General features: G+C 44.6%; 2 protein-coding genes across 4 annotated transcripts in view; both read right to left on the bottom strand.

The window, feature by feature from the left end:
- The window catches only part of arhgap40 (Rho GTPase activating protein 40), a 45,297-nt gene that overhangs the window by 9,207 nt on the left and 16,336 nt on the right, over positions 1 to 19,754 (bottom strand). For all 3 annotated transcript variants that reach the window (XM_083770965.1, XM_083770964.1, XM_083770963.1), the window contains exons 2-10: positions 18,642 to 18,892; positions 16,729 to 16,949; positions 15,285 to 15,354; positions 13,998 to 14,158; positions 11,036 to 11,201; positions 9,782 to 9,873; positions 8,482 to 8,559; positions 5,151 to 5,310; positions 2,873 to 2,955 (exon numbers count right to left, since the gene is read on the bottom strand). In XM_083770965.1, the coding sequence (XP_083627091.1) occupies positions 2,873 to 2,955; positions 5,151 to 5,310; positions 8,482 to 8,559; positions 9,782 to 9,873; positions 11,036 to 11,201; positions 13,998 to 14,158; positions 15,285 to 15,354; positions 16,729 to 16,949; positions 18,642 to 18,873 (1,263 nt within the window). In that variant the 5' untranslated portion in view covers positions 18,874 to 18,892. The remainder of the gene's footprint in view (positions 1 to 2,872; positions 2,956 to 5,150; positions 5,311 to 8,481; positions 8,560 to 9,781; positions 9,874 to 11,035; positions 11,202 to 13,997; positions 14,159 to 15,284; positions 15,355 to 16,728; positions 16,950 to 18,641; positions 18,893 to 19,754) is intronic.
- On the bottom strand, positions 47 to 1,180 carry LOC310863712 (E3 ubiquitin-protein ligase KCMF1-like; the record flags this gene model as incomplete). Its single annotated transcript, XM_083772208.1, has 1 exon — positions 47 to 1,180. One exon carries the CDS (start codon positions 1,178 to 1,180, stop codon positions 47 to 49), a length of 1,134 nt encoding a protein of 377 aa, XP_083628334.1.

Below are 19,754 nucleotides of genomic sequence, written 5' to 3'. Positions count from 1 at the left end.
GACAGAGTATAGTTGGACAGACAGAGTATAGTCAGTTTGGGCGAGGTTAAAGGGGTGGAGCCTCCGCAGGCGTTGCCGTTGCCGTCTTTGCGCTGGGAGTTGCCGTCTCCTTGAGGTTGAGGTTCTCCAGTGCCACGTCCAGGGTCATGAGCTCCACGCAGCCCATAGACTCGAAGTCACCGAACTTCGGCGGTGGCCGATGGCAGTCTTTCCTATCCTGGGAGGAAGAGGCCTGGTCCGACATCAGCGTGGACAGCAGGAGCTCCGTCACAAACAGGCTCCTGTCGGCCCACTGGGCCTCGCTCGCCTCCTGCTCCACCTCAGACAGCGGCGGCTCGCTCAGACTGCCGAGTAGAAACTGGGAGCCGTGTGCCGTGAGCTGCGCGCCGGACTCACCGGGCCCCGGGTTGGTGTCCTGATTGGTGCTGGAGCCGGCGGGGTTGGTGGCGATGACGGCGGGGTTGGTGGCAAAGCCGCCGCCCCCCCGGGTGGCGTTGCGGGCCATCTCCAGCTGCTGCCGTGCTGCCTGGACCTGCTGGCGCTCCAGCTGCAGCTGCTCCTGAAGCTGCAGCAGCTGGGAGGCTGGTGGACTCCAGTCCAGCTGGCCGCCGCCGGCCAGGTCACGCGCCGCCGACATCTGAGACAGCAGCTCCGCTATGGCGTCCATTGTGGCTTCTCCGCCGTTGGCGTTGGAGCTCCGTGAAGCGTTTTGTCCGGTAATGTTAATGGCCCGGTACCCCCCTGACCTCACAGAGTCTCGGGGTGCTCCGTGTTCGAGTGTGAGATGGCCGGAAAAGTCGTCGGTCAATCGATTAGGCTCGCCGCGCGGCTGCGCTGCACACACAGGACAGACCACCTGGGTGGAGGTGTTGGCGTGCTCGGCGGCTACGTGCTCGTGCAGGGCGATCAGGGTGTGGCCCATTCTGCCACAGTGGGGACATGTGAAGGCCTGGGGCTGCCCCGCCGAGAGGGCTTCTCCCCCATAATAGAGGTTAATGTCGGCCTGGGTCAGAATGCACTGCACGGGATGCCCCACGGCGTGTTTGGCCGAGGTCGCGCCGCCCTCGTAGCACGGCGCGCATAGGTCGTAGTCGTAACATGTTAAACATTTGTATCGTCGCTCGTGGAAGTTCGCCTTGGAACACGCGTCACAGCTCACACCTTCGTGATGACGGGACATCCTGTGAGCATTAGCGCTGCACACTGTTCGGGTTCTCGCTCTCTCGTAACACGGAATGATATAGTTTCATCAGTACTATATGGGCGTGCCCTGTATGGGCATATACCGATGACATCAGGATCGGGGATCTCCGTATATGGGCAGATCTCCATATTTACTGTTCAGACAGGTTTCAACTTACGGAACAGAACAATCTGACAGCAGCACGTACGTCAGTAAGAATGAGTCACGGGTTAATGCATGCCATACATAACTATTAGAGGCTTTCAAATCGGCTTGAAACACAAAACAGGTCTGTGTTATGATACTGTGAAATCATCATAAACTCACAGAGCAGGTTCACTATGAGTGAGCTATACGTCTGTGCCACACTGTTTATGCTATTGGAATGATATTTATGACTAACATGAGAATCTTGTATCACTTACCTCTCCGTGGAGGTTGTAACAGTGACCTGGTCTAATGCCTGATTTATACTTCAATGTATTGTGCATTATGTGCTGAAAATAGCTACAAATCTACATAACATGTTCACATTGTAGAATGCGGGTAGATCAGCTAATTTCTGACAGAGCACAAAGAAAGCATAATAGTTTTGACTTTTAGAAAGTATTAGAGATATGGCCTGGGCCGTGGTCCAGGCACCTATAGGCACATAAGTGGCCTGGCAGGCATCGTGGGTTTGAGTCCCGCTCCTGGCGGTCTTTCCTGCGTGTCTCTCCCCGTTTCACTCCCCCTGTTTCCTGTCAATCTACACTATAATCTATGACTAAAGGCAGAAAAGCTCCAAAAAATATCTGAAGAAGAAAATATACCTACAAGGTATACAGTATAAGTCTGTAGCGTCCATGTGTTTGCGGAACACCCTTTGTGGACGTGATTCATTTTCACATTAAATTACTTCTCCACTGAGGGCCAAAAATGTTGCAGAGGCCGTCTTGGTTGTCAGCTGACTCAGCACGTGAACATAAGAGATGGTGGCAGCCTGGTCGCTCGCGTAGGCTGCGCCATTAAAAACAGTGAACAGTTCCACAGAGACGGAGAGAGAGATAATATGGTGGCTCTTCAGGCTGAGTAGCTGCGAGTAGTTAATAAACACGTGGCTCTCTCGACAAGGCAACTCTCCATCTGATACTACTGGCTAAAGTGGAACTCCACACAACAGTGAGGGCCAGTCATGGACTGAGTGGACATTCAGCACAAAACAGATAAATGGGCCTCTTGTGCATTCTAAAAGAGAGAGGTGTGCTGTGAGGTGACAAGTCACCATTGTTTGTTTGCGTGTGTGTGTGTGTGTGTGTGGGGTTGTATATTTGTGTGGGTGTGCACTGAGTAGATGTATTTTTGTCGGTCGGGGCAAATGTGTGTGTATTGGGAGTTTATTTATGTGTTGTTTGCCTCTGGTGTGAAACTATAGAGCGTGAGGATGAGCGAGCGTGTATGTGTGGCATTGTGTGCTGTGTCTGAGGGCATGCATGAATGATTCGAGAAGTTTGGAAGGACCAAGTGAAAGAATGTGAGGGTGTGCTGTGAAAACATTTAACGTCATAATAATAATAATAACGGTGAGAGCTGACACCGGGTTCCATACTGTCGCAAATCACAAGTGTTGGTTGCTGATGGTTGCTGAGCTGCAACCAACAGTGGGGTGTGTGTGTGTGTGTGTGTTTGTGTGCGTGCGACTGTGCGTACCTTTAGTGTGTGTCTGTTGGGCTCAGGCAGCAGTAGGATTAGAAGGTTCAACATGTGGAGTTTTTGCTTCAGCTCAGAGATGTCTGGAAACGAGAAGTGAGCGAGCAAATATAAGACCTGGTTCATACACACACATCATCTGTCTCTAAAACATTGATTGAGCTACCCCCCCCCCCCCCCCACACACACACACACGCTCGCACACACAACCAAAAACAAACACGCAACTCATTTCCTCTATAGTGTTTCTCTATAGTTCTAAGAATAATGGGATGTGTAAAGATTAATGGCAGTGTGACAGCGGGCCATTAGGTCTGTTAGCTTATGTCTCCATGCTCGCACATCGTTCATCAATTTGAACTCGTCAGACCGCCTCGTCTCTCCACCTAGACACCCAGCGACTCATCAATCACATCGATAGTCATATTAAACCCTTTCTGTTTTTCTTCAGGTGAAACTAATGCTCCAGTAATGAAACCTTCACAGGGGGCTGCTCGTCATTTGCTCCAGTTCTCGTGGCACATCACAGTCAGCGTCCTCTCTGAAAAGGCCACCTCTGAAAAGGCCAAGTCTGTGTTTACTAGGGTTGATTTTCCTCTCGTTGAGGAGCAGAGATCGCAAGCGCCACATGCCGCCGTCATCACAATAAAAAGTGACTTTATAGTGGTAACTACTAACTATGGTGTGAAACATGCTGAGCTGTCTGGTGGCTAAAAGCCTGATTTATCTTCTGTTGAGCTCACATCACGTCGCGAGCTTGTTTATCAGTAGTTTTCAGCTTGTGACACCATCATCATACCACACGGTTGGGAGAGCGAAGGAGGGAAGAATTTGCAAACGGGTCCTCAATGTGACAAACGCATGTTCACAATGAACTGTGAAATAAGTTGCTTTTGGTCACAAACAGTGAAAACGGCAAAACACAGGGAGAGGTGTTTTTGTAGGTAAACACCACCACACTACCGTACTACCGGCTGATACTGCTCTTATAGAGGGAATTGATTGGTGGAACATGTATTTATTGTTTTGTTACGTGAACAAAACTAAATGGGTTTAAACTAAATCTGAGAGTGTACAAATAAGATATGTTCTACTTCAGTGGTTCTCAACCTTTTTTGGCCACGACCCCCCAATTTATTTTTTTAGAAAAATATTCAAAAATATTTAGAACTAGGGACCCTCTCCACCCTGATAAGCACTTGGAACTGCAGGAGTTGAAGCATTACATTGAGTTTGACTCGGTTCCACAGATAAATATTGTGCAAAGAGTATAGATATACAAGCTTATTGCGATGCGTTGAGAGCTTGTAGATCAGCTATTTTCACAATGTTTGCCTCTTTCTTATATTATTTGACAATGTTTGGCCAGTTTTTATAGTATAGTTTGTTCATTAGTTTTGATGCAGTGGCTCAGGGATAGAGTGACCGGTAGAGGTTCCCAGTTCGATCCCGGGCTCCCCCAGAGTTACTGTCAAAGTGTCCTTGAGCAAGACTTCCCCAATTGCTCCCGATGTCCAGGTTTGTGCCTTGGATTCCTCCGCCACCCGTGTATAAATGTGTGTGTGAATGGGTGAATGTGTAATGCACAATCTATGTAAAGTGCTTTGGGTAAAAGCTCTATATAAATGCACCATTTAACATCTAGTAATTTTATTTATTTTATTTCGTTTGAGTTATCCAAAGGTTCCTTAACACAATCAGCGCTGGGATTTCTTTCAAAATAGCAGCTTGGGGTGCCACGCAGATATGATAGCTTTTACTCGGAAAGCCCCCCCCCCTTCCGTTTCGTACAAAAATCTGGAGAATTAATGTTTGCTTGGTTACCTCGCTATACTATAAAGTCGCTCAATAATGCCTCGCGTTCATATTTTAAACGAGAGGCATGTTGAAGTCAGAAATGAAGAGCTTAGTATATCCATCTGGTCAAAACCACGGAGAGCTCCCTAGATTAGTAAACAGGGAAGTGAACGGCAGCGCGCATTCGTGAACAGCAAGGAGTATGGTGCAGAAGGAGAGGCCAACCCCCCAAAAAAAGAAAAACATATCTGAATATTTTTCTTTCATTTGATATCAATGAAAATGTGTGTACACCACCTCGCAATCCATCAGATGGATTAGCTAGGACGGCTCCACACGTCCTATACGGTCTAAATGGGTTAAAATGTCACTTCACTGTCATCAGGGGAGAACCCATGATCCCACAGACAGAGCCCCACAGGGTTGAGAAGCACTGTTGTGTACTTGGTGGTGTAGTGGAGGAGGCCGGCGGGCCACTGACCTCTGACGGCGCTGAAGGCATTGAGGTGCTCGGCGGTGAGCAGCGGAGACGGCAGCTCGCGGATGAACTTCTTGAGCAGCGCGGCGGCGTCGTTGGGGCTCACCTCGTCCCAGCTCACGCCTCCTGAGTAGAAGGTGGACTCCAGGGTCTGCTGGAGCAGCTGCACGGGAGGAGAGAGAGAGCAACACACTCATTCACTGTAGTGTTAACCCATTGACCCATTTAGACCTGAGGCCTAATCCTGACCTGGTTTTCAGAAGAAAAAATAATATTTGTATTTAAAAAAAGTAAAAGAAACCCTGTTGATATATACTCCAACATCTAAAATGACACATATGCTTTCCCGGTTTTGAAGGCTATAACAACGTAAATGGCTTTTCCGACCTCAAGCCGATTCTACGAATGTTTTCTGAAAATCAGTGGTGCTCAAATTTGATTATTTGTCAGACCTGCAAGCTCATGTATGTATATATATATATATATATATATATATATATACTAGAATTTCGCGGCCGCTCATCCCAGAGTTACCTTGCCGCGCACTATGGGAAGAAGGAAATTGCGGGAGTTGACTCCACATGTAGTAACGGATGGGTTATTAGTTATTATTATGTGTCCTTATTAGTGTAGTGTAGTCAACACAGGCTCATACACACTGCCCGGTATTTGCTCCGATTATGCTGTCGGGGAGCATTTTTGGCGCTGACCGACAAAACGGCTGATCTGACGTTAAGCGGTGCCCAAAAGGTAGATCAGGATCTACCAGTATAGATCACAAAGGCTTTGCAGGTAGACCACATGACATGGCCCTAAAAATATATATAATTTTAATATAAAAAACGGTTTTTGCATCTGAGATGACCTGAGATGACTTGATTGATTGACATCAAAAAGGGCCTGTCAGCTCAAACACACAATGCAATACTTGTTGTTGCGTACAATCATCAGTAGCAAAGTCAAATACCAAAAATAAAAACCAATGGGATGATAGTTTTATTTTGCTGGTCGTTTTGAAAGTAGCTCTGAAGTAAAAGAAAGTGTGGGCAGCCCTGGTATAGATGATTATATATATATATATTCATTCCGTGGGTAAATCCCTGGCTGCAGGCTACCCACATATTGGTAGCATATTACCTATATTAGCCCAATATTGGCGTTACGCATTTCAGTTGAATAATGTTGTGTGCGCACGTGCGCGTGCGGAGAAAGACAGTTATTTAATGAAACTGAAGATTATAACGTCCTGTCTCGCTGGCGCCGTGTATAGGCTGCACGGCTATTCCTGTGTGTGTGTGTGTGTGTGTGTCCGTGTGCGTGTGTGTGTGCGCAATGAAAAGTAATCGGCAGGCGAAATGGCAAATTCGAACGGTGTAATTGTAATAGTCTGGAACAAACCAAGTTCTGTGGAAGAACAATGTTGACGTAACTAAGAGATTCGCTGAGTAAGCGATATTTTATATACAGTGATTTAGAAGGAATAAGCAAAATCGTGAGGCGAAGATTCCTCTCCTTCCTTGTTTTATTCTCCTGCGGACAGGACTGTCAGGGAGACTATCAGAGCAGCACAGGGGAGTGGCTTAAAAGACGGGTAGTAGTTGCCAGGTTGGCGAATTGTAAGCGAGTCGTAGTGTGTGTTGAATGGCATTTGAATGGCATTTGTGGGCTTGTGAATGCATTTTCTCACATGTAATTTGCATAGAACTGGCGAATTTAGCGTGGTGAAAGGGCAACAGTGTTCCGGGGGTGTGGGTGCTTCGGGCAATAATGTTTGTAGTAAACAAATGCATTGGCGGCGTGAGTGTGGAAGGGAGGCATTTTTGGTGGCAGTGCCAGTGCCAGTGTTTGGCGGGTGGTGTTGAGTTTTGGCGTTCCAGGTTCAGGTTCAGGTTCAGGTCTATTTGTCATTTGTATAGATACAGAGTATACATACAATGAAATTTATTTTGCTCAGAGCACTCTCAGTCTTACATACACAGGACATAAACAAACATCTATAGTGCAAGAAAAGACAAAAACAGGAAAAGAAAAGTGCAAGTGAAGTGAAGTGCAATACAGTTCAAGGTCAGCTGTTCAGCAGCCTGACTGCCTGGGGGTAAAAACTGTTACTGAGACGGGTGGTACGAGATTTGATGCTCTGGTAGCGTTTTTTGGAGGGGAGTAGTTTGAACAGGGTATTTGCAGGGTGGCTGGTGTCTTCCATGATGTTATGGGCTTTTTTCATACAGCGAGTGGTGTAGATGTTATGGAGATTGGGTAATTCTGTAGTGCCGATGATTTTAGCTGCTGTTTTAATGGTCCTCTGCAACCTCTTGCAATTCTGAGCGGTCGTGTTACCGTACCACACTGTGATACAGCCAGTTAAGACACTTTCAATTATACAGCGATAAAAGTTCACTAGTCCTTTTGTACTTAAGCCAAATTTTGTAAGGCGCCTCAGAAAGTACAGTCGCTGCTGCGCCTTCTTGAGGATGTACTCGTTGAGTGTTCGGCGCGATAGGAGGAGATAGCGTTGCAACACTGCGAAGGTAAGTGTGTGACGTCACTGCCGTGTGAGTGTGTGTGGGTGTAGTGTGTAAGATGGTCTTGTGGGTGTTGCAATAGCGACGTAGCTGTTGTGGCTTTGGGTTTCTTGCCATGTGTTGGGTACAACTTCTCCAATATAGAATAGATGCTATGTTTGAATTGACAACCAATGTGCTATATTTGAGCTACAATCTAAAATGACAGATGCTTTCCCAGTGTTAATGGGTTATGTTTTTTCCAGATGTAATGCTTATTGTTATCTTGGACTGGTGAATTATCATGATTGCAAATTGCAAAAATAAAATAAAATACAAATAAAAAAATCTGCTTATTTTATTGGTTTTTTGCTAAACATACTCAATCAATTCATCGTCCAAAAAGGCAACAATGACAACAGACAACAGAATGGGGAACCGTTTTAAACATGGTTGTCAACATTGTTGTGTTCTCATTACATGTCCATTATTATCAAGCCTTTGACTAAAAGTCTCAGGCATTTTGGTTCCTTTCATTTTTTTTGTCCTTCCTCAGAGCTCAACAGCACCCTCAGCTGTCCACTTGATGTAATTGACAGCACACCACAAGCAACACTACCACAATAAAGGAATTCATCAGAAGTAACAGAAATTTGATGACAAATTAACTTTAAAAAAAAGAGTAAAATGTGTGAACCTTTCGATCAGCTACGTTCACGCAACACCATTGAACGAGAAAGTATACAATAGGGCTTAAGTGGTTAAAACAACATATTCATGTTCATCTTCACATACATTGACGAAACCCGAATTGACTGAATTTGCATATTTACCTTGATTCTGGACTGAGAGCCTGGAACCCTCAGGATCCCTTCAGAGTCTACACCTTTCCTCTCCAAGAAGGTCAATAACTGCACATGTAAATATAGAGAAATGCACACAGGGAGGGGGTGGGATGAATTAGAATAGAGGGACAGAGACATACAGAGATAGAGAGAGATAGGGGGTTCACTTCTCAGTACAGATCAGTGAAGCATCCATTCCGCAGCCTCTAAAGATCATTCTGAACCTCTCGTGTACCTCTGGCCCTCTGCTGGTTACTGTCAGTAACTGCGACCATGAGAAGGGTGTGGTCAAAATGGTTTCACATATAAACCTACACTGGTGACATAGTCAGGCTCACACTCAGTTGTGCGTTCGGCAGAAATAATAAGGTAAAAAAAATGTGATCAGTCGCCTTATTCTCTGTCAGTTCTATAGGCACGACAGCAGGCACATTTAGAATAGCTGAAGATATGTCACTGTGTGTCTTGTCTGTGTGCATGAGAAAATGAGAGCTTGTGCTCAGCAAAAACAAAAAAAATAGTTGCTGCTTTGCCTGCTTAAAGGTATATTCAGTGATTTCACTTAATTCAAATATCACTTATTTTTTTGTCTTGTTGTGATAATCCTCCCTACTATAGAGTGTGCTGGCCATATAAGGAGTTCCTCCCTGTCCCCAGTTAACCCCTGGGGGTCAAAAAACCTTAGGTTTCATTTTTGACTCTCTATCCTGATTGGACGAAAGGCTGGGTCCCACAGCCAAAAACGAAACCTAAGGTTTTTTGAGTGAAATCACTGAATATACCTTTAATGTTTTCTTCTACATGACTGCAATGATAAAACAAAGAATAAAAACACCCCTTATCTGCTCTCTGTATAAGTGATTTATTCACTATTTATGCAGACACATTAACATAATCTCAAGGTAGAAATATGAGCTGGAAAATCTCATCCGAAACAGAGCGATAACAAATACAAAACAATAATAATTTTAATAGCAATAATAATATTACAATATTACTTTTGTACATTTATGTACAAAATCTCTTAACCCATTCTGGGCGGGAACCCCTTTTGGTGCTTTAACTAAGCATTACCATTATGTTATACTTTAGCTATTGAAAAATAGCAGATCTACAAGCTCATAGCGTGCCTATGAGCTTGTAGGTCTGCTATTTTTGAAAAATCGTTTTTATTTCGACGTCAGGCCTAAATGGGTTAATGACATCTATGACCTTGTGGCTGTTCCCTTTGCAAAGAGTCAACATTCGTCTCCACAGACCAAACATACAGAATGTGACGCTCGCTCACCGCTTGCAGGAAGAGGGGTGTGGCCGTGTTGGCCTTGACCTTCTGGTCGTTCTCCAGCAGAGTGGCCAGGGGCACGCCGAACAGAGCGCCGTCTGAGAGGGAAGAGCAACAACCACTGTCAAGTTCAACCCCATTGTGTCAACCCCACTGCCACCTTTCCTTCCCTCTGTGTGACACAGGGACTGAGCCAAAGTGACAACCACTGGGGAACCCTGCCCTGCGGTGTGTGTGTGTGTGTGTGTGTATCCATCCTACTGTGTGTGTATGCGCAAGTACAGTATATCTGTCAAGCACAATAATGTCACTGGAGCCAGACAGTTGGCCAAATAATAAGACAGAGGCAAACATTTTGAAAGTTGCCAATCTACAAGCTCAGCAACGCCATCTGCTATGTGTGTGTGCGTGTGTGTGTGTGTGTGTGTGTGTGTGTGTGTGTGTGTGTGTGTGTGTGTGTGTGTGTGTGCGCGCGGCGTGTTTGTGTGCATGTGTGAATCCCACAGTGCATACAGTAAATCTGTCAAGTACAACAACGTCAGTGGAGCAAGTCAGACTGTTAGAGGCTTTTCTTTTATTAACAGGATGCAAGGGCTGAAAAGACAACATTGCTACATCTTGGTCAGGTCATGGCAGTAACATCTACACGTTTAGTTGTCATTTCCATCCTCGCATCCTGTAAATAGGCTCCAACTGTCTGAGTTGCTCCAGTGTCTTTATCCTACTTGACATATACTGTACGTATGCCCTGTGTCAATATGCGTGTATCAATGCCTTGTGTGTATACATTCTGTGTGTGTGTGTGTGTGTGTGTATATATTACTGTGTGCATGTGTGCTGTAAGGCTGTCCCCGAACATTCAGGGTTCGAACCTCGTTAGGGTTGGTACTCAAATCTTAATTAATGGGCTTGAACCATTCGTTTTTGTTTGTGTTTTTTACTCGAAAATATTTCTCGGCGAGATGCATAATAAGAGTACTAAGTTCATGTTGTGTTTACATGTTACATGTTACATCATTACATGTGGCTCTTATTTTGAAGAGGAAGTTATGCACAGGAAGTCCGTTTCAGTTGTAAACAAGCTACTATATGACACTTTCCCCACCCCCTTCGGAGCTCGAAGGTTATTTTTCAAATTAATTAGAAACGAATGGTTCGAAGGTTCGCTCGAAAATTCCTGCCGAAGGTTCGAGTCCTAAAAACAGGGCTAGGGTACAGCCTTAGTGTGCTGTGCGTGTAAGCATGCGTGCGTCATCATACCCGCGATCTTCCTCTTGGAGGTTTTGTGCCTCTTGACGTCGACCTCCAGCAGGTCACAGAGAGCCGTCATGTCGATGAGCGCCAGCTGACGCACCTTCTTCATGTCGGCGGGGGACAGGTCCTGGATGCGGGTCACACCCAGGCGACACTGGGGGCACACCACCCTCTGAGAGAAGGACGGGGGGAGACAGATGGTCAGAATAACAGCAAAGAGTAGTGCTGGAATAAGTTTAAAAAAATTGAGGGGCGCTAGCCAGTCCAGCTTTTAGTGTGCGTGTAAACACAAACTTCGTCCTAACACAAACATTAAGTGTCTTTGACAATGAATGGAAAGTTTTGAGTGAGTTTGCGTAAGTTTACACAAACATTGGAGATGAATTTGACGCAAATTCTCATTGCCCGGAATGAGATGATGTATTATGATGTGTAAGAAGCGCTCCTCACTTCACACGGGAGTATGGCAGGTATGATTAGGAAGGAATCACATCACGGACAGTTCAAGCTCGACAACGTTTCGATGTGTCGGTTACATCTTCGTCAGTTATATCTTCGTCAGGTCCCTTTTGCTATGGCAGGTGTGATGTTTTGCTATGGCAGGTGTGATGTTTAGTGAGGGGGAGCTGGGACGCTACCAGAGTCAGTAAAGGGTAGGGGAATAGAGCGCAGACGTCCTGACGTCACTCGCTCATCCACTGGTTCACGGAAGTAATTTCTCTATGGAGAATAACATGGGCTCATCTTGAAATCGTGAAGCATTGTGGTCCAAGCATAAACAAGCTGTCTCTGGTGTCTTGGTTTTAACAAATTTAAGGACTCCTGTGGGGGTTTTTAAATGGCCGAAATGGATATAGGGCTGAAGTGGTTAATGTATGTGTTTTGTATCTATAAAGTAACTAGTCTGGTCTACCAGGGATTTGAACCCTGGTCCCCTACACAAATACTGAAATATATATATATATAATTTTTTACCACTGAGCTAATCCGCTTGCTTGCTCTGGGGAGAAATCAAAATTTGACCTTCTAGTCAACTGTGTGTCAGAGCAGAAACAGGATTGTGTCAAAGGTCATGTTCAACCTATATAGACACCGGATCTAAATTGAAATGTCTCAATAGAAGGGCAGGGAGACCAAATACAACAATAGTTTGAGAACCACTGATATAGTGTGTCAAAGATAAATGAATGGAGGGAGTTAATGAGAGCGTCCTATATGCTTACAGCATTTCACTTTATATCACGTTTCCTTCTATTCTATTTGAAGGGGGAAACGGAGCCAAACGTGTCTAACCCACACGTGTTTTGATATTTCTAATCCTGAGTGAGGAATTTATTTAGCCAGGAATAGAAAAGGAAAACTGTTCACCTCTGTATTCATGCCATAACGTGCGTCTTTGTGCTGCTAAGGCTAATTCCTTTCATTCCTTTCTGAAACCCTGTTGGCTAACAAGCGAGGCGGATGATTAGGGTCAGCTTAAAAAACAATAATTCCATGAGCATGTTTGGAGCTTAACTTTTTAGAACATTTGTGTACAACGTGACCCAACAACGAAAACATTTGTACAGTGCGTAGAGAGACACACAACAAATGCCAAATGAATACAGTACTGTGAGCTTATATCGTCTATTCTTGGGCCATGGCACATGACACCGTCGTGCAACAAAGTTGAGTGCAATGGACCACCAATTTGTTCCAAATTCTATTTTTATAGGATTATTTCTTACCTAGCCAAAACTAATTCGGATAGAAAAATCTTATCAGAATTTGGAACGAATCCTATTGGATTTGTTCTTATACAGTAAAAACACGTAGCACCCAAGCCACGTGCTACTCATACGCATACGCTGAGTTTTGGCGGTGCCCGAGTTTGAACTTATTAGTCCGGTTGCCGACAGGCTTCTTTTGTTTAAAGTGGGACATTTAGTATATCGTTTTTTTTATTGGCCTAAAATATTGTCTATACTCTATATACATACATTCATGAATCCACTTGCTGAACGGCTGTTGGCATTGATCAAGTGGATTCATGAATGTATGCATATAGACAATATTTTAAGCCAATTAAAAAAAAACTATATACCAAATTTCCCACCCCACAACCCCGGCTGCCGGACTATATGAACTTGTGGTCCAAAGGCAAGAGCTCTACCGACTGAGCTAACACATGGAAATGTGAATGGACTGGAAAAGTGCATCATGGCACAGGCCCTGATTTGGAAGAACCTATGTTTGAACTGACCTTATTTAAATTATTATTATAATTTTTTAGCTCTCCATTACCTCTGTGCCATTATTCCAAATAAATGCCAATTTAACGCTTTCAACACAGTGTTGGTTTGGTTCAGTCTTCACAATACCTGTACTCAGTCAATCAATCAATCAAGTATAAATCAGTATTTAATTCTCTTCAATCCCATTACATAATCACAGGAGAACATTTCAAATTCCCTGGCACTTTCTTCTAGGAAAACATTCAGCTAGGTTTGGAGTGTGTACCGTGTAGTTATCTTTTAAACTGGACTTTATTTTTTATTTAATTCTTGCATGTTGTTAACCATATGTAATTGTGTTCATTTTGTGTCACTAATGACCTTTACATTTTCTCGTCTTCATTTTATTATTTTCTTGTCTTTATTACTTCTAAGCACATTGCGTCTGCCTGCACTTGTCTTGAAATGTGCTAAATAAATAAATGCAAATTGACAAAGCGGAAGGAGAAATGAGTCGGGCTGTTAACAGTAGGGCAATCTGGAATCTTAAAAACGGCGCCCTCTGCTGTTGTTTTTCCTTTGAATTGACCTCTGGAGGCGGGGCCCAATAGAATGTGGATAACAGGAAGTTAATTGGCCCGTTTGTTCCCTCCTCTTCCGCTCGCACGTGTCTTTGTTTACATTCCCAACATACCCAACTCTACAGCTGCCGACAGATTCTGCTGTACAGCTCTGAATCCGTGTCGAGAGCTTACCGGTAGGGTGCCGTCCTCTCTCTTGCGTTGGCTGCTGAACTGGGGCAGTTTGGCCTGTTTGAGGAAGATGACAGCCTGCTCGCAGTACGCCACGTCTGTGATAAGGATCTCCTCCCGAGGGGCACCTCGCTGCTGCCTCCTCTGGCCCTCCGGGGTGAGGGCTGTCACAGAGATGATTAACCATTAATCATTCAATTGTGCTTTTGGCATTGAACAAATTAAGAAATGACTGACATAAAGGAAAGAGCTGATCTGACACATGTCACAAAGTGATGCGTTGTAAGCGTGTAAAGTGAAAGAACTCGTTATGCAGAATGTCTCGTTTCACAAGCGATACGTATATCATTTATAAAAAAACATTTTTTGAAAATGGCAGATCTACAATCTCACTGCATGTCGCATTGCTACGTGTAGTGAGTTTGTATATCAGCTGTTTTCACATACCGGTAGCCAAAGTTTCAATAGGCTGAAGTAGTTAATGTTTGTTTTGTAATAATAATCCAAATCTACAAAGTAACTTTTCAAATATTTGTACTGCAGTAAAATGTACAATGTTTGCCTGTGAGATGTAGTGGTGTAGAAGTAATGGCATTGAAAATAGGAAATACTTCAGTACTCCAGTAAAGTAATTGATTGTGATTCTTGATGTGCATGACAACAGGAATGATATTCGTATACAGTTCACAGAATACAATGTCTTTCCTAGAAAAGAGGTGTGTATGAAACCCTAGTGGGTCTGAGGGCGTATACAAGTTTGTAGAGTAAGAGCATGGGCATGGCTGCAATGGTAAACATCTCTCCAAATATGCAGAGATGTGTCACAAACCTCATACCATAGCAATTGAACTGTGCAAGGAAAGACACAGGAATGAGATGGTGGTAAAAAACAAATTGTGCAATGGATAAACCGGTTGTCAGGCAGATCTCAATGTACTATATTATTTGATAAAGACAGACTAGACAGCTTAATTCAAGTCCTGTCTGGATTTAGTTGATTAACTTGATACAGCTGACCACTATTTCTTCCTAACAACTACTGTTTGTTGGTTTGGGTAGAAAGCTCTGAGAGTGTGCACTCTCAGAGTTATGGGGTCCATTTGATTCCATTTGCACACTCTCAGAGTTACAGAACTGTAAGGGTCCATTTGGACCAACCAACCCCCAAGGAACCCCCTGGGCTCGATTTGAGAAACCACTGTCAAACTGTGATATAGTCAGTCAAAATGCACCTGTCTAAAAGTGTGACATGCTATTCAGCCTTCTGGTGGCATACTGTACTGGTCTTACCTGATAGTGGCGTTTTGGCAACTGACTCCATATTGTTTTGGGCTCCGTCCTGGGACTCGGGGAGAAGGGTCTAGGAAGGGTGAGGTATACACAAAGATCACAGTTAACCACATGAACCCCACTGGCACTGTTGGGTAGAAACCTTGTATGGCCAGGACCGTTATAACCTCGCGTCACCAGGCTTCCAGGACCGTTACCGTCCAATGGATCCAGTGTATAGTTATTATTCACAAGCTCTTGTTAATACTTTTCATTGGTTAAATCTTTATAAATCCCACACCCACAGACACACTTCACCACTTTCAGTTTCACTTTCAACATTTTTCTAGATAAAAAAGCAAGCTTGCAATGCATTGCGAGCTTATAGAGTGGCTTTTTTTGGCTATTTTTGCCTCTTGTAGGGAGTAGGGAATTAATTTACAAAGAAACCAAAAAGTTGAAATATGGATACAAGGTTTCTGCCCGACAGCGACAATATTTTGTTCCTACAAAATAGGAATAACCTTTATTGTTTGTTGACGTCATCTACAAACGGCAATGAGATCTGACAGATGTTCTGCCGTTGGTCTACCACTGGGAACAACCGTGTGGTTTTTCTATGATAGTGGCTTTAGATGGACGAAATGCAAAAGTGTTTGCCATTGTCGAAGGACAGATAGCGATCCGACAGACAGTGTTTGTATTCCTCTCTCTGGACGTCTCAGGCAGGCGTCACAAAACCGTGGCCTTTGCATGTGATTTCATTTCATTCCCATGGGTCAGCCATTCTGCGCGGAACATGTCAGCAGAATGCAGAGGGGACACACTGTGAGTGTGATCAGTGTGAGGCCTGGGCCCCTGGCACAGCCATTCTCAACCTGTGGGCCGGGGCCCGACTGGTGGGCAGTGAGGATATTAAAAGTGGGCCCCCAAATAATTGACAAAACACTCACTGATGCTCATGATAAAATGCCAATGGTACCATTTTTATTTCTACCCCGTCTGTGTGTCATTGGAGGGCTGTGGACACTTCAGAAACCCGCCTAACAGTGACGTCATCAGAGAACAATGGCATCCGATTATAGCATGCCAACTTTCCAGGAATAGAAAGCCTGCAGTTTCTATTAGCTTGGATTAGTCAAATTTTTTATCACAATGAGCATTAGTGAGGATCAATTATATGAAAATATAATTGAAGTCAGATGGAATGAAAATGGAATTACTTATTATTTGATTGTTCTTTGATTTCGTCGTGAAATTACTGAAAATAATTGAACTATTTTTTGGGGGAATGCTTTTTTTAAATATTTTTAAATGATAATATTTTTAAAAACAAAATGTAGTAAACGAAAAATGAAGGGACCCATACACATGTGTCTGTGACCCACTGTTTCCAGTGGTCTACGCTATACTACCCCCCCGCCCACACACACACACACACACACACACACACATTTGCATTTACCTGAGCGATGGGGGAGTTGAAGATGTCTCTGACGTCTCGCGGAGGAGGCTTGTTCCTCTTGCGCAGGGACAGCGTGTAGGAGTCCACTCTGCGCTGGACGGCCTCTGCCTGGGTGCGCGTTAGAGTGGACAGCAGGACCGCGTTGTCTGCGTCCTCACTGTCCTCGCTTATCAGGGTGGACAGACCTGCATCAGCCAGCCACTGCTCCTCCTGTTCCCCCTCTGGGAAAACACACACACACACACACACACACACGCACACACACACACACACACACACACACGTAAGGCTGGGTGATAGGCTTGTCCCAATTATTACATAATATATAACATAATCCTCATAATTGTTTCCATGTTGAAACATGTTCATACAATTTTCAAACATCGGAAATAGCCGATCTGCAAGCTCACAACGTGTCAATGTGAGCTTGTTTGCAGTGTTTTTACAACTTTTGGAAAAATACAAATTATGTAATTTCTTTATGGACTTAAGGAATTTGTCGCATCTGCCAAGGGCATTTTTTGTTTCCGAAGCCAAACAAATGTAATAATTATTTGTATTATTGTGTTTGTGCCAATGTTCACAATACACAATGAAATCATTAATCACAAGTTCACAACAATTATTTATGTGACAGTAACATTTTAAGATCGTGACAACCCTACTGGACGACATCATGGTGATGACCAGGCTTTATTTTAATCATCACAAAACATTTAATTCTATGAAAGTATGTTTGGACTTTGGAATATTTAATTACGGTATATGATATACTATATTTGTGCCCTTTGTTTTGCGTTTTCATTTTTTTCTGAGCTTGGAGATCAGCTATTTTCAAATAGCCGATGTATAGGGTTAAAGTGCAGTGCCATGTGGGGCTGATATGGCAGTAGCTGACCAACCATGCGCAAGTGCATGGAAGTGCACCGTGCACGCACACACCATCTGGACTGTCATTGTGAGCGTCCAAACATGAATGAACGTTGGCTGTCAGGCATGAATCGGATGATGTTGTGCAGACCAGGGGTTCTCAAAGTTTTTGGCTGGGGACCCTCGGAAATGCTTTGGCCATGTCTCGCGAAGAGACATTGCCAAAGAACAACAACACCTGCCCGCATTCTCTTGGCCAACTTCAGTCCTTCCCCTCCCTCCCCACACTATCAAGAAATCCCAGCGAGTACGTTTCTTGCTGGAATGCTATGCTCGTGAGAGTGTGTGTGTGTGTGTGTGTGTGTGTGTGTGTGTGTGTGTGTGTGTGTGTGTGTGTGTGTGTGTGTGTGTAACGTATGGTGAATTATACAGCTCATTGTCCTTGTAACAGGCATGATATGCAAATGAGTACACAGTACACACAATATAATACACGTGAACCACAAGACATGCATGCGTGCAAATGCACGCACGCACGCACACACGCACGCATGCACGCACCAAACACATCTATTAAACAGCATGACAAAAGGATGTCTGGATCATAATGGGTATAATAATCATATAATTTCAGAGCACATTCCCTATATGCATTCAAGGCAATATTCATGAGCGTTATGAGCAGGAGGATGGTGTCTGTGGAAAGCGTTATGAGCAGGAGGATGGTGTCTGTGGAAAGTTGATACTGTTGCCATAGAGATGAAACTGATCCGTTTCCATGACGAATGCATCAATGGACTGGTAGCAAGCTGTACTGAATCTTTCAACTCCGTCTCATACACTGCGACCCCCCCTCTCTCTCTCACACACACACACACACACACACACACACACACACACACACAATGTCAACCCACAATCACGAATCACAATTCATGTTGTATAGACTAATGCACAACATGTCAGACATAATCATAACACACAACAGGACGTTCTCTAGATCCATTTGCAACATTAAGTGGCTTTTTTTCTTTTTGGTTTACCTTCTGACTGTCTGGAATCTCTCCTGGCGCTGTGGAGGTCTGCGTAGCCACTCCCCTGGCGGATGGTCTCCACCTCGCTCCAGAAGGAGTCCAGACACAGCTTGTCGGGCCGCTGGTCCTGCTGCTCCTGGTGGGACAGCGGCGTCTCCGGGGCGTCGTGGGCGTGTTGCTGTTGTTGTTGTTCAGCGGCGGCCTGGTCTAGCTGCGGGCTGGCCCAGGGCTCCACGTTCATCTCGGAGGGGCTGGGAGCTCTGCCACAGACATGCACACACCGTACCAAATGACACGCGGAAGTATACACACGCAAACAAATGCATGCAGCACGCACACATATGAGTGAACAACAAGCATAAACAAGCAACAGCCACTCCTGCCCAGGCCCCAGACAGACACACACACACACACACACACACACACACACACACACACACACACACAGACGCACGTGAAACCGAGCACAGATGGAAATGAAGACTGTAGCGATGCAGAGGAGTAGACAGGAGCCAGGAGAGCCCAGTGGGATGGAGAGACAAAAGGAGCGGGATGAAGAGAAAAGGAGGCAGCGAGAGGGATGGCGAGCGTGGACACAAAGGGGGGTCTCTATTGTTCTTGCAAAAATGTGTCCTGGAGGCATGTTACCATGTCTCGCCACTAGATGTCATTGTGATGCTGAGCACTACAGATTTCCTTGGGCAACGCCTCCTAATCTATTGAAACATCCATGGTCTGCAGGAGTGAATTGGCAGAGACAATGACATAATGTCTGTATACGGACAAAAACGCAGAAAACTACAAAAAGTGTAGTAAATTTCTTTTTGACCCGTACAGTCAAACAGATAGAACCTTGTCTGTGTTGGTTGCCTGCTTGCAACATAACAAACAAGGGTGAGTATTGTTCTCACACAACAATAGTGCACACACCGAGAGCTGGCTAAGGAGAGTAAATGCATGGATGAGGAGTCACAGTCGCCCTGGTGCCCTAAAAATGTGACCAAGTGACTTTGCAGACAGGAAAGTGACTGATGACTGACTCACTCCATTGATGTTCAGCATGGTCACGTTCAGATTCCATCCTCTCTCTTTTGCATTCCTGTGAAAGGTACTCAAAGCTTG

This window comes from Protomyctophum parallelum (assembly GCF_964188405.1).
Source record: "Protomyctophum parallelum genome assembly, chromosome: 8".
Lineage (NCBI taxonomy): Eukaryota > Metazoa > Chordata > Actinopteri > Myctophiformes > Myctophidae > Protomyctophum > Protomyctophum parallelum.
This window is presented reverse-complemented; position numbering and strand designations above follow the sequence as displayed.